The sequence below is a fragment of the Pogonomyrmex barbatus genome, unplaced genomic scaffold (genome assembly GCF_055798465.1).
Source record: "Pogonomyrmex barbatus isolate J1 unplaced genomic scaffold, ASM5579846v1 scaffold6, whole genome shotgun sequence".
Lineage (NCBI taxonomy): Eukaryota > Metazoa > Arthropoda > Insecta > Hymenoptera > Formicidae > Pogonomyrmex > Pogonomyrmex barbatus.
In genome coordinates this window covers 10,279,682-10,293,124 of record NW_028297160.1, presented here as the reverse complement: position 1 = coordinate 10,293,124, position 13,443 = coordinate 10,279,682, and the positions used below count along the sequence as shown (strand labels likewise).

Genomic DNA, 13,443 nt, shown 5'->3' with positions numbered 1-13,443 from the left:
TCCTCTCCCCCCCCTCTCTCTCTCTCTCTCTCGCCGAGAGATTGCGGAACGAGGAGTCTATATACGTGTGTCGGCGGTATTGCGACATCGCTAATGCATCGTGAGTGCAGAATGCAGCCGTGGATGCACTGCTAAACTACCATGGTGGAGACGAATAGCGAGTATACGGGGAAATCTACTGCCTCGAACAGAAGTTCGAGATGCCAGCGCGAATTTTTAGCGCTCGCAGGATCGTGCGTTGCAACAGCGACACGCAAATATAACGATTTACATGGCGGTGATGTCTCAGCGATAGATAAAAAGTCCGTCACGTTCGCTTGAAGTAAGAAAATGTCGATAAATCGAAATATCGATAAATATACAGTATACAAATTTTTATAAAATATGTCGTTTCCATCCAAAGATACGATATAAAGATGTGTAACGTAAATCAGTCGCGCATAATCAGACGCGATTAATGAAATCCAACTTAATTATCGTATCAATATTTTAATTTCAAATAATTTATAAGAAACTCGCTTCAAATAGAAATTTTCGAAACAAACTTTCATTATGCGGCAAAGAAAGGAAACATGTAGCGCATATAAATTGTTGACTATAGGTATTCTACATTATTCCGCCCGAATGCTCGCGGAATAACAAGAGAAACAGGAAAGAGAGTCTCTCTTGGAATTTACGACTCTATCCCGGTAATGCTTAGGGAATACAATCGATACACCGTGGCACTTGTATACATTGTAACGAACCGATGTAATTACGAGAATATCTTCGCCAAAGTATTTTTCATCGCGTACCTGACCTAAAAATCCACACACCATTAAATTGCAAAACGTAGATTATTTATCTCGGATAATTCATTGTTCCGATCTTGACGGCATAAATTTTAATTGTTTTCTAACAAGCTTTAAAGAAGCCAAGCCGTTTCCAATCTGTTTTATGATTGTGCGCAAAACAAAACATTCCCAGTTATTTTTAACTTACGCTTCAAGACTCCAAAGAATTCATATTCCCATTTGAAAAGTGTGTACTATCAGAAGGATATCGTATGTATATTATCGCGAAACGATTTCGCGATAATCGTAGCTCACTGTAACAATACCACGAGAAATATATTATCATCATCGATCTGACCTACTGAAAAGCATTGAATCAAAAAAATCCTCAAACGCGAAAAATTCCCAATGGGATTTCGCAACGAGAAAAACTACAATCGCACGTCGATATCGCCGGTATTGCGAAAATCGCCAATGTACACACGGCTAATATACACAGAGTCGAGCAGAACTACACCGCGGAATATCAACAACGTGAAATACACACAGGCGGCGAATCCTCTTCTGTGTGTATCAAACAGACATTCCCGTCGCCGAGAGACAATGCGGCGATGCGCCACGGCGGTTGTCTCACGTATATATCACTTGCATTTTCTCATGTGACATTCGATCACCACCGTCATGTAAACGCTTTCAGCGAACAACATGTAGCTCCCAACGACACCTCAAGGCTTCGTTCTTTTTTTTTTTCCTCCTCTTCTCAAGTAGTAGTTACTCTTTCTCGACGTAATTCCGCGCCTTATTGACTCAGGAGACGCGCGCGCGGCCTCTTTTTTTTCGACGCGTTTTTACTCGCGATGCTAATTTTTATCTCCTAACGAGCGCGCGAGGGCGATACGTTACCGCGGTGCGCGAGTAAATCTCCCACGGTAAATCAAAGTGCGTACCTGTACATTATTGTGTACAGGAGTGCGAAAGCCGACTAAAAGCGATAATATTTTTCAATGCGCTTTAACTCGGTTGTTGAACTCGGCGGGGGAGAAAAAAATCCTCGTTACACACGTTCGCGTGTGCCGCGCACCGGAAATTTATCGAATTCCATTACGTGAAGTAATACGCACGTCGAAGTCTTTACGATTGAAGATAACACGAGCGTAATTCAATAATGCGCCGGTCGTACGTGGATATCGATTATCTTTTATTTATTTATTTTTTTTTTTTTTTTCCGGACAAGAGATGCTAGAGATGTTTCGTAACTCTATTATTCAATAATTCTTACGATTATTTACGAGTGAAAAATATATTCTGATAAAGTCTCGCGATCTTTACCGAAGGCTTAACGGACGTGACTTAGAACTCTTTTTCTCCTGGCGAGTCGGACGGCGGGAATTTCTACGATCGTGCGTTACGTTCGGAGAGCGAAGCGCCCCATTGCGAGCAGGTGCAAATAGACGAGGAAGAGATAAATAATTCGCCAGATAAATGGACACATCGTCGATGCACCGCTGGAATCTGAGGAATCCCGACGCAGGGCCAGATAGTCTCGCGCGCGCGCGCGCGCGCGATTCTGTCTTACAATAAATATCTCAACATACCCGATTTTTCTCAATTATTTAAGTCACCACGCGTATGGTTACGCAACGGTGCGCGACTAATCGCGATTTTGCAATTCTCGCCAGCTTTTCCTCCCATTTGATATTCGACATTGCCGGCCGATATTTCTTCTTCGACTGCCACGCAGGCTGTCTCCCTAAATCTTTTACCGTGAAAAGGAACATCCACGAATATCTCGTCGGAATTTTCGGAATTTGCACGAAAATATTGATCTAATTGGAAACCGAGCGACTTAAGTAGACGCAACGCGACGATGAAAACAATCTGTTCTTTATGATTATAAGATCTAATCGTTATTGTTATGAATGACTCGAATATTTTCGCAAAGATCACGCAAGTAGTCTCCGTGAACAAGTCTGAACACACGTGAGCGACAGATTTCCTACGACGAGAGTCGTACGACGGAATTTGTGTATACGTGCCACATGGAGCGTGAAAGCATTCACGAATACAATCGCTGTATGTACTCACGTGCAAACGCACGTGTGTGCGTGAAAGATTGGAAAGCTTATCTGTAATGGGCGTATATCGGGCGTAAAAGTCCGTCGGGAATATGAGTCTTTTGTTTTCATGTTGTTTGTCACAAGAGAGAAAAGTCTCACAATTAAAAAAACAAAAAAAAATTTCTGACAGAATTGTAATTTTGATTTTGACACTAAAATTCATAAAATATCTGAATATGTATAACGAATCAATATAAATAAACAAGTACTTCGCCTACGTCGCACAACGCGACGTCACGTATGAATCAAGCGTCACTTTCCTTTCTAATATATTATTGACACATGATTGATTTATATCATATCGCGTTAAATTAACAACATATTTTTACGCTGATTAGAGTTTCAAATTAAATGGCACGAATATAATACTATCTAATTTGTGTGTCTATTCGTATTAATTAAAATTAAGCTCTCGAAAGTATTTGCGAAAGTTTTTCTGCATAAATATTTCTAAGGATCCCTAAACTTTTTCTTTTTTATACATATAAGCGTAATAGAAAATATATTCGGAAGAGAAGAAAAAAATCTCGACTACTACATTGACATCTTCGTTATTATTTTCGGCGAAAAGTAGTGATGACCTAAATCAAAGTGTTGACGCATCCTCCAACAAATTTCTCTCGTCAAATCCGATCAAATCTCGCCGATCGCGCGAGACAAGATTCGTAATATTAATCGCGCTTCATTTTTAGTAGGCACTCGTTTATATCATATTACGCGCAGGCCGAATACGTCCTGTCAATGTTACATTCCTTCCTCCTTACGCGAGCAACACCGCTGCATTGGGCAATCGATCGTTGGGCAAACGGCGAGAGACAATTAATCGTGCAAGACGGAGAACTCGCGGCTAGCCCGCGCACGCGGGCACGCACGCAGGAATGTGCGTGATGTGCGTAACGCTGGCGATCAGGGCCGTGATTGCACTACACGGGAATCAAATTAGCATTGAGCGCCGGTCATCTTTCGCCATTAGAGCGCCGCGACGGACGGAAAAGTGTACAAAGAACGATAGGCGTATTTGCCGCCGATCGGGAGGAGCTGTGACACACAAGCTGCTGCGACTTTTGTATGTGCAGTTATACAACATATATGTGTATGTAACTTACGTCTCATGGATTTCTGCACGTGCGCGTGACGACGAATGTAACTACGTATTCTTAAACATGTAACTTTCTAAGGATAAGATAAGATTAAACAAGTATACCTACACGGTAAAAGACATTTTGTATTTTGTGTTAAAATTTTTGTGTTAAATAACCTACATATTTATGTATATTTATGTAAATTTAAACACATGTCTACTATATTAACTGACCTTAACAAATGTAAAATTATTAAAATGATTTAAGAAATTGTGTTAAAAATAACACAATTCGTACGTATCTATTCAATATGTTAAAATTTACACAAAAAAAATATTGATTTTACTCTATAACAGGAGTGGGGATGACTTGTTATTATTCTTTGTGTGGTTTCGGCACAGTCTTGAATTTTGACGCGTCTCGACGTGTTATTTTATCATAAAAATTATGTTAATTGTAATACACAAATTAAGATCAAGAGTATATTTCTTTTTTGTTGAAATATTAACATAGTGTCTTGGTGTTACTATTTAACACATCCATATTATGTTAAATTAACACAAAATTTTGAGTGGACCGTTTGGGACATGCGATTTATGTTAAATTCAACACATTTTTTTCCAACAGTATATACGTAACTTCTATTCTAAAATATTAAAAAATATTAAATATTAAAGCACAGCTCTACTTTTGCATAAGAAATTAAGTTTTACTGAGAAAAATAAATATTAATTTTGGAGAAAAGTTTTCACGAGAAATGAGATGTATTTTCCTTTTGCAAATCTAGAATCATTTATATTACAACAATATATAGTATTTATTACATGTTGCTTTTTGATAGGAGAATCGTTCAATTAGATTATCAAATTTCATTAAATTGCAATTTAAAAGTTGGAGTTATTGAAGAATCTGATTTAGATGTTTATATCATTTAGACATTATTTATATATTTGTAAATTTGTATAATTAAATTGATTAAAGGATCGCCAAGTCTTGATTTTACGTTTACGATTGATAAGTACTTCTAAACTGCAACTATCAAATTAGACTTGTCGTTGATGATGGATAAGTGCCTTGTATGAATATGCTTCCGTGTGTGTGTAACGAGTATGTTGTATGCGTGGTGTACATACAAATCTATCAAAGTATATTTGCCGCCTTCGAATGCTGCTCTCGCGAGAAGATAAAAATCTTCGCGGCACGCAAATGCGGAAAACCTTCGAGAATCAATCATTCCATTCCGTTGTTTTGTGCCGATTGGAAATAGATGAATAGGAAGTGAGTTAATGGGTATTATTTCAGAGCATGGTTTATTGCGCTCGATTAGAACCTGTCTGGTATTCGATACAGCTGTATAGCTCGCGCTAGAAACACCGTGACAGAAAAGCACAATGAATATTTTTAGAAACATCAAACTTTTATCTTTGAGAGAATACAATTGACTATTAATATTTATATATTTCGTAACTATTATTAAACAGCATATTTCAAAATAAAATAAAAGATGCATTATTTGAAAAATTTATGTAAAAAAAAAACACTTCACTTTCAAATAATTTGCAATTTGAGTGAAAATGTGATTCTTGAAATGTCATGTTTTTTTTTAAATCAAAATGAAATTGATTATTTAAGCAACAAAACTTTCGGAATAACGACTGTCAATCTTGAAAAATTATTTGACTTAAAACTTCGGATTTGGAAAAAAGTTGAAGTAACTTCATTGATGCCGTTATCGATCACCTTTCCCAAGCATGATGTAAGTCTGCAAGGTGAAAGCTTACCTCAGAACCGCGAATTACTTCCTGAAAATTTTGTTTCATTTTTTTTCTCGATTTAACACACACGACATACTACCTCTTTCTAATCGCGGCCTATTTTTGCCTGCCAAAATTGCTGAAAAAAAATCAGAATGTGCTCGCCTAAGAGCAGGTTAAAAATCGTAACAGCGCGACGAAGTTATTAACTGCCACGTGAATATTGCGAGGCGCGAGGAATTTCTAAGGTCCAAAGTCGCGGCGTTCGGCGAAATTGGAATTTATCGTATACGTCATTATCCGCCACGTTCGCACTCCGAATCACTTACGAGCAGCATTTCTCGAATCGCTGCCGCGTACATAATTATGAGACATTAGCAGCACGCGCGGCACGCACAAACGAATACGGTGCACAAAAATTCGGGAGCTTGGCAAAAAAAAAGCTTCACGAATCTCCGAATGACTTTAAGACCTCGACTTACGCGTTATCTCTGCGCGCCTTCTAATAATGGGACAATTTTCTGGAAAAATGTCCGACCAAGATCACCTTTATTAGCTCTCAAAATCAACGGCCGATATCTTCAAAAGACATCCGCAATAAAATTCAACTTGCGGTTCGCAGTAAAGCCCGGTCGAGCGACTAGAATTTCGGCAGATAATGACCAGTATCCTTGTTCAATGTCATCTCCCAGAAAAAAATCCAGCATCCGAAGCATTATGACATTGGTCATAACATTTTTGGCAAACATAGTCTTCGTGAAAAGATACTATTTATTATGGAGAAGAGTGCTAATGAAATGGATTTTAGAAGAATTAACTGAAAACCATCAGCGTTGTTGCATCAAGATATTTCATTATTTTTACAATGGAATACTAATTGGTAGTAAATCAAAATAAAAAATGAGCGCGAGAAGACCATCAAAAATTATTATAACAAACAGCATTGTAAAAATTCATATTCTGTTATTTCATAGATTTCAAGAATGCGTACTTAAATTCAATTTTACATAATTATTAAAATATTTATAATAATTTTTGAAAATAGATAATTTCTGAGAAGCTAACAAAGAGGACGAAGCGAAAGAAGCTTACAAAGGATTACATAGATTGTTTTTTTTTTTTACAAAATTGTCCGACGTATGAAATTACTTAATTTTAGTCGCGAATAGTCACTCACGCACGATAAAATCGACGATAAATAATGATACACCGCTTACTTTTCTTTTCAAGAAATCCGATATTAATATGTATCATCGCAACTCGACGTCGTTCCAGCGATGTTCTTTATCTCAGCTCGACTGACTCACCGTAACGAGAATCGGTCTAGAGATATATAAGCAAGAACGCAGATGTATACGTGGTAATTGATAGGTGCGTGACGAACCGAGGCTCAATGAAGCACTAAATATAACTGATATAAATATAACGGCGCCTAATCATACCGCGATAAAGAGGAGTAGATGGAAATCTAATTCAAGCATTGCTTTCTCCCGTTCGCATTACGAATTATCCCTCCCGGCTATTCATATCGGATGATCGAACAATCGTACAATTTACGTACACAATGAATGAATTTAAAACCTTGTTTAAGCTCATGTTTTACTCCGCATATGTTCGAATAAGCACGTACGATTAACAAATTACTGTAATTATGCCATAAAAAATTTCATATATATATATACTTTTGTATACTTTAAATTGCTTTAAATTATTTACTTAAATTTAATTCGTTCAAGTTATTAAATATCCATATCGAATTTGCATATAAAGTTTCAACTTTATTTACTTATCTATGGCAGACGCTCGGCAACTACGTCATTTTGCAATTTACATAAATTATTTAAAATGTAGCCAAAAAAGAAGGTACTGTACTTTACTTAGAGATGCTCTTCGTAAACGGTAATTTAATCGCGATCTTCAATAGAATGATATTAATGCCAACATTAAGCGATGCTTCCTCGACAGAACATTATTTAAGATTGAATGAAACTGTACATAAGTAATTCACTTAACCTCGGGTAATAACTGGCGAGCTTTATCACGCTGGGCGCAATTTTCTTGTCAGCGTAAACGAAATAACACGATATTAGTTGGGTATCAGATGAAAATACTTGTCATGTCGTTTCCTGCTCGTAGATATGTGTACCGGCTAATAAACAGACACGTAATGAGTGAGAAACCGAACTTGTCGGATAATCGACACAGCAGCTAACACCAACCTTCGAACGTTTTATAAACGCCACTATGTGACACGAGCATCACTTTCCCCGTTTCGTTAACCGACCATCCTGTTAACCTTTTCTAACTGCTGAAAAGGATGCTGCCATAATGGCGAATTGTGCTCAATTCCTCGTCTAAGAATGACCACAATAGCTGAAATGAGACTCGTCCCTTTCTATTACGCCAGACTATCATACAATAACTCGAATAACTTATATAAATACATTAAGCAAGAGACGTCCACTGTGATGCATCACAGTTTCATCACTAATCTGTATTTTTGATATCTGTATACAATGAAAACATAAATCGCTAGTTACGAGTTTCATCTCGCAAATTGGAAATATTATATTGTATTTTAAATAAAAATCGAAAATATATATAAAGAGTGAGCGTGCGTAAATTTATAGGCAGAATTATTACATTTTTAAAGGGATTTTATTAAAATTTTGAGAACATGCAAGCAGAAAGGTTTTGCACCTTAACTGACAATAACTATTTTAAATTAAACTATAATAAAAAAAAATCGAAAGTACAGTTACGTTACGAAATAATCGAGAAAAAAATGATTGATGCCGCTGCCTCTCTTAAAAATCGAAAGTGAATTTCGCCGATCGACAAGTCAATGATCCTGAAATATTTCTCGCATATCGAGTAGTCAAAAAAATAATGTTCGCGAAGAACGTACGATTTCCCCTCTCCTTTCTTCTGCGGTATTTATGACCGATATAAAAACACCTTACGTCGCATTGCCGAGTACCCGCATTTCAATAGGTTTCCGACAGTGACTCTCGTTGAACTTTTACAATCTGTAGAGAGAATTTCATTACACAAAAATTTATGAAATGTATAGAAGATGAATGTAATTTCCTTACGAAGGAAAATCGTGCAAAACGAACGCGAAAATGTGAAAAATTTAAACCTCTGCCATATTTTAGACGGATTATCTTTATCCGCGATACATCTTGTGCACCAGGATATCTTATGCGCCTTGTTATATTGGACGCGACACCATTTATGTGGTATATAATTCATCGGTAATGGCTTTTCCGTCACCAGGACAACACGACGTAACTGTGCAACTAATTAGATGACTACGGAACGTCGAACGCCCTTGCGTTTTACGCGCCGATATTTCAGGATACTTCAAATATTTTTGTAGATAGCCGCAAAGATTAGACGCTGAGATTTACGAGCGTGTTTGAACTTGTCATCAAGAACGAAGTGCGAAATGCGAGGTTTCGTCTCGAGCGGCATTCTTGCGCGACGAAAAAGTGTGCCTTATATCGAATCCAATTTTATAAGTAATTATAGTAATTTTATTCGTTCCATGTCAAGGACTCGGAGGAGGCGAAATGATATATTCCGTTGATGGAGAATGGAAAAATTTCAATCAGCCACGTCTTACGTTGCCCCGAGGTAGAAAAATCTCGACCGGATGAGGTTTTAGCTGATAAGAAAAATAATGAGAAATCGTAACAAATTATTTTCTACGCGCAACCCGCATACATGCAGGCGTAGGCATTATCGAGCGTAATTACAACGTAAATCGTGTGTACCACATATCACGCGATCGTCGAGAGCATTTCTCGCTGAAAGCTCGCCGGTTCAACGGTTCGCGGTATTAGCGATTATAATATTGGCGATTACCGTTTCGTGTCGCACACAAACGCACGTGCATGATGCGTATAGAATCCTTTAACCCTCCGCGATTGAATATCGGCAATATTTAACTGACCGCGGACTTTTACTCTTTTGCTCGAATGTGTAGTCGCCTCGCAATTACACGTATACGTTTAGAGCTACGAATGAATTGCGAAACCAGCAATCTACTTTAAGTACCCGTGCGTATAGCCGATACCGTTAACTCGTCTCTCGATTATTTTTATTACGATCGTATCGCCAAACACGCTAATTGCACGGTGATCTAAATTAGTTCGTGCTTGAATCGCAGGCTTCATACGTCGTAATTCGTTTAACGTTGCGTCGTTATCGACGACCTTCTCTTTTAAAATAGAAGAGAGAATACGTATTTATCGTCTACGAAATCGTGTGCGATCAAGTAATGCGTAGCCGATAAATTTACATTACCAAGAGAAAAGATTGCAAAATTATTAGAAAACGTTAGGAAAAGCATGTCATTATCCCGGTTGTTTCGTTCAATTTATCAAAAATCACGCGTCTCAAAATAATTTTGTACTATTTAAATGTATCTATAATTCGCGAGAAAATAATTCGAATCCGGAAGATGTACGGATCAACGGTGCGTTCACGCGTCATAAAGTCGATTTTACGATCAGCCCCCGTTAAATCGCCGACCCAGTTCGAGATCCGAAGAACGAGACGGAAAAAGGAAAAAGAGAGACGGGTCGTTCGTCGCTTTACGCGCAGATAGAAAGCACCGGTCATCGATCGCGCTTTCTTTCTTATCGATCGATTACGCGCAAAAAGATCTACGTCGGGTTTCTGCGTGAACGACGCAATACGCGCGTAAGTAATACACGCCGACGCGCTTCCTTTTTCGCCGCGATCGAGCGTGTATCCGGCACTTCCTTCACCGTGATTTCGCGCGGCGGAAATGTGCGAGGAAAGCCGACGTGTATCGGGAGGCTGGAGATTTATTTCCCTCCTCGATAGCACCCGGGTAAAACTTGCTTCCTCTCGCGTGCACCGCGCGAAAGAGCAAGTGTGAAAACGACGTTACATGCATTAATTCACGCATCCGCATCCGCAGCTCTCCTTTTATCCACGCCAGGCAGAATAATCCCGCTCGACTCATTTCGGGAAAGAGTCGTGAGAAGATATTTACGTATATATCGATCCCATAAATCTTAATATATATATATCCCCGCAATTTTTTCGATTTTTTTATATCTTTCCACCCTCGAAATTTTTTCGTACGATCGTCTTCTGTCTGTTCGAAATAATCGATGTGACTTTGATTCTTTCTTACGCCTGCAATCTCTTCTTCACAACGTTTAATTATTGATATGCATTTTTTTATTCTTGTGATTAAAATTCAATCGCGTTACTCGCGTCGACGTGATTTTGAAAGTAGGATGCTAACTTTGCAAAAATATTTGACAATGCGCGCGCGAAAGCGGTACGAATCAGCGGACCGCGAGACACGAGAACGAGACGTGTGAAGAATTTCCCTGCAGAGAGAACATTAAATATCGAAGGTAACACCTCTTACTCCCGTGTATATAATGTGTAGCATTTACACTCGATGTAAACGTGCCGGTACATTAATCGCCAAAGTTCGCAGCGCGTTCCGTTTCGATTTCTACCTTGGAATTTGCGCCAGCTTCCTGATATAAATTTATGCTTGTATTTCTTCGCAATGTCAACGGCGAGCAAGTGTAAAACTGTGACAACGATATATACTATCCCGATCAATTCTGTTCATAATTACATCGGAAGTACTTTCACAATTTGCGGCGAGCGGAACGCTCGAGGCCGAAGATTTCGTTCATTTTGTAATCAAATAGTTGTGTCTCTCTCTCTCTATATATATATATATATATATATATATATGAAAATTATTTTAACTCTAAGAGACTGTATTTTAAACGCTCAAAAATTTAAAGCGATATATTAATTTATATCATAATCAGTATATACGCAAATGCGATTTATTTCATACAACTAATTAATTAAATATCCATTAGACGTTAGATGTTAAACATCTAAATACAATACAAAATAGAGCCTTTTAAAAATTAAATAAAGAAAAATTCCATAAAGAAAAGAAAATAAATGAAATGAATTAGATTAGAACATGACGTTAGAACTAATTATGATATTGGAGCTGAAAAAATAAAAAATGGAGTTTCGCTTGGCTTCAAAGAGTCATACGTCAGTCATGTACTCGCACGTTTGCGCCAAATCCTTCGATCACGAATGAGAGATTTAACTCTCGGCGAAGATTATCGTTTCGGACGAGCGCGCATATAGATACAAGTCAATACACAGTGCATATTACTCACCGTGAGTTGCGTCTTGTCAGGTGCAATCGCCGTGATCTCGACCGGCCTCGGCTCCGGCGGGTTCGCCCTGCTGAGGATCGCAGCCGGCATTTTGGCGACGAGAGACAGCCTCCTGGTGAGCCGCCTGCCCAATTCCGCGCGCCGGCGCACCCTGACGCGGGGTCCGGCGCCCTTGTAGCCCCCGAATTCCATCCTCGCGATCGGACGCGCGCGATCAGAATCCTTTTCCACCTACCGATCACTCTCGCTGCTCATGATCGATACGACACATCAGTTTCAGTTGCTGCGGTATATCGTTGCAGTCACGTGATCACTCGAATAAACGTGCCATCGCCAAAGTCCATCTCATAATACTGCAAGTTTCACGCCGGAAATGAGATTTCCCGTCACAGATCATACGGCACGCCTCACGCGGACCGGCGAAAACTCCAAATGTTTTTGCGCCACCGCCGCCATTTGCACTCTTGCGCCGTTGTTTGAAAATCGACTCGCGCCGTTCGGCGTTTCCCCGCGCGAATTGGGAATACTTCTTTCGAATTTCTGGATAAGACGGATCGAATCTCGCGACGTGCAAAACAGACGGACGGATGAACGAGCCGAGCGCGAACGTGCGGTGTAAAAAAAAACCGACTGGATGCTGCATACAACACTCACGCACACAGGCCTTCTTCGTAGCGAGCGAACTGGTCGGAGAGGGGAGGGGAAGGGACGACGCGCTGCCACACGTAGCTACGTTCATGCACCTGCGGGTACCACGCGCGACATGCGGGCGCGCACGAGCGCCTGTTTCCCTCTTTCTCCACCTCTCACTCTTTCTCTCTCTCTCTCTCTCTAGTTCTCCGTCCAGGGGGTTTGAAAATCGAGGCGCGGAAAGGAGAGCGCCCGCCGACTCGTTCTCGCTGCCCTGACGATCAGCTCGCTCGGTCTGCCTGACGCGCTTCGACTGAAATTGAATCGCGGCAGCCTCCTACCACGCGGTCCGCCGTCGCGCCGGCCACCACTAACTAACCGTCGTCGCGCCTCTCCCTCCTTGCCGCGCCTTGCCGCGCCTCGACCGTCGCGTCGCGTCGCGTCGCGTCGCGTCGATGCATGCGTGGAGCCGCGGCACCACACCGTTGGTAAACAAAACGTGTCCCCGCGGGAGATTAGCGTCGCGCAACGCGACGCTTGAGCCGTTCAAGAACGGTGATGTAACGGTTAACGCGCACGATCTCCGGCTAAATCGCTCGAATCTCGAATCGCGCGGCAACGTCACGGAACGCGATCAACTTCATACCGTAACGTCTCCAGGCATTAATTAACCAGGCATTAATTCACGAAAGTAAAAAGTCCTCAGTTTTTTTGCGCCGAAAGTCTGCGCTCTATCTCCACCTCCGATATTCGCCCTTTTTTTTTTTTTTCAGGAAAATATATCAGTGTAAATAAAACAAATAAAATTGATTTCTAACCACACATAATTTCTAAACACTACAAAAGATGCGAATATAAAATATGCTTAATTATTTATT

At 39.9% G+C, this 13,443-nt stretch overlaps 1 protein-coding gene across 1 annotated transcript in view; it reads right to left on the bottom strand.

Moving 5' to 3' along the window:
- The window catches only part of LOC105432852 (uncharacterized), a 180,691-nt gene extending 167,799 nt beyond the window's left edge, over nt 1-12,892 (bottom strand). The window contains exon 1 of the mRNA XM_089082778.1: nt 11,936-12,892. Coding sequence (XP_088938904.1) covers nt 11,936-12,127 — 192 coding nt within the window. The 5' untranslated portion in view covers nt 12,128-12,892. The remainder of the gene's footprint in view (nt 1-11,935) is intronic.
- Between the last annotated feature and the right edge of the window lie 551 nt (nt 12,893-13,443).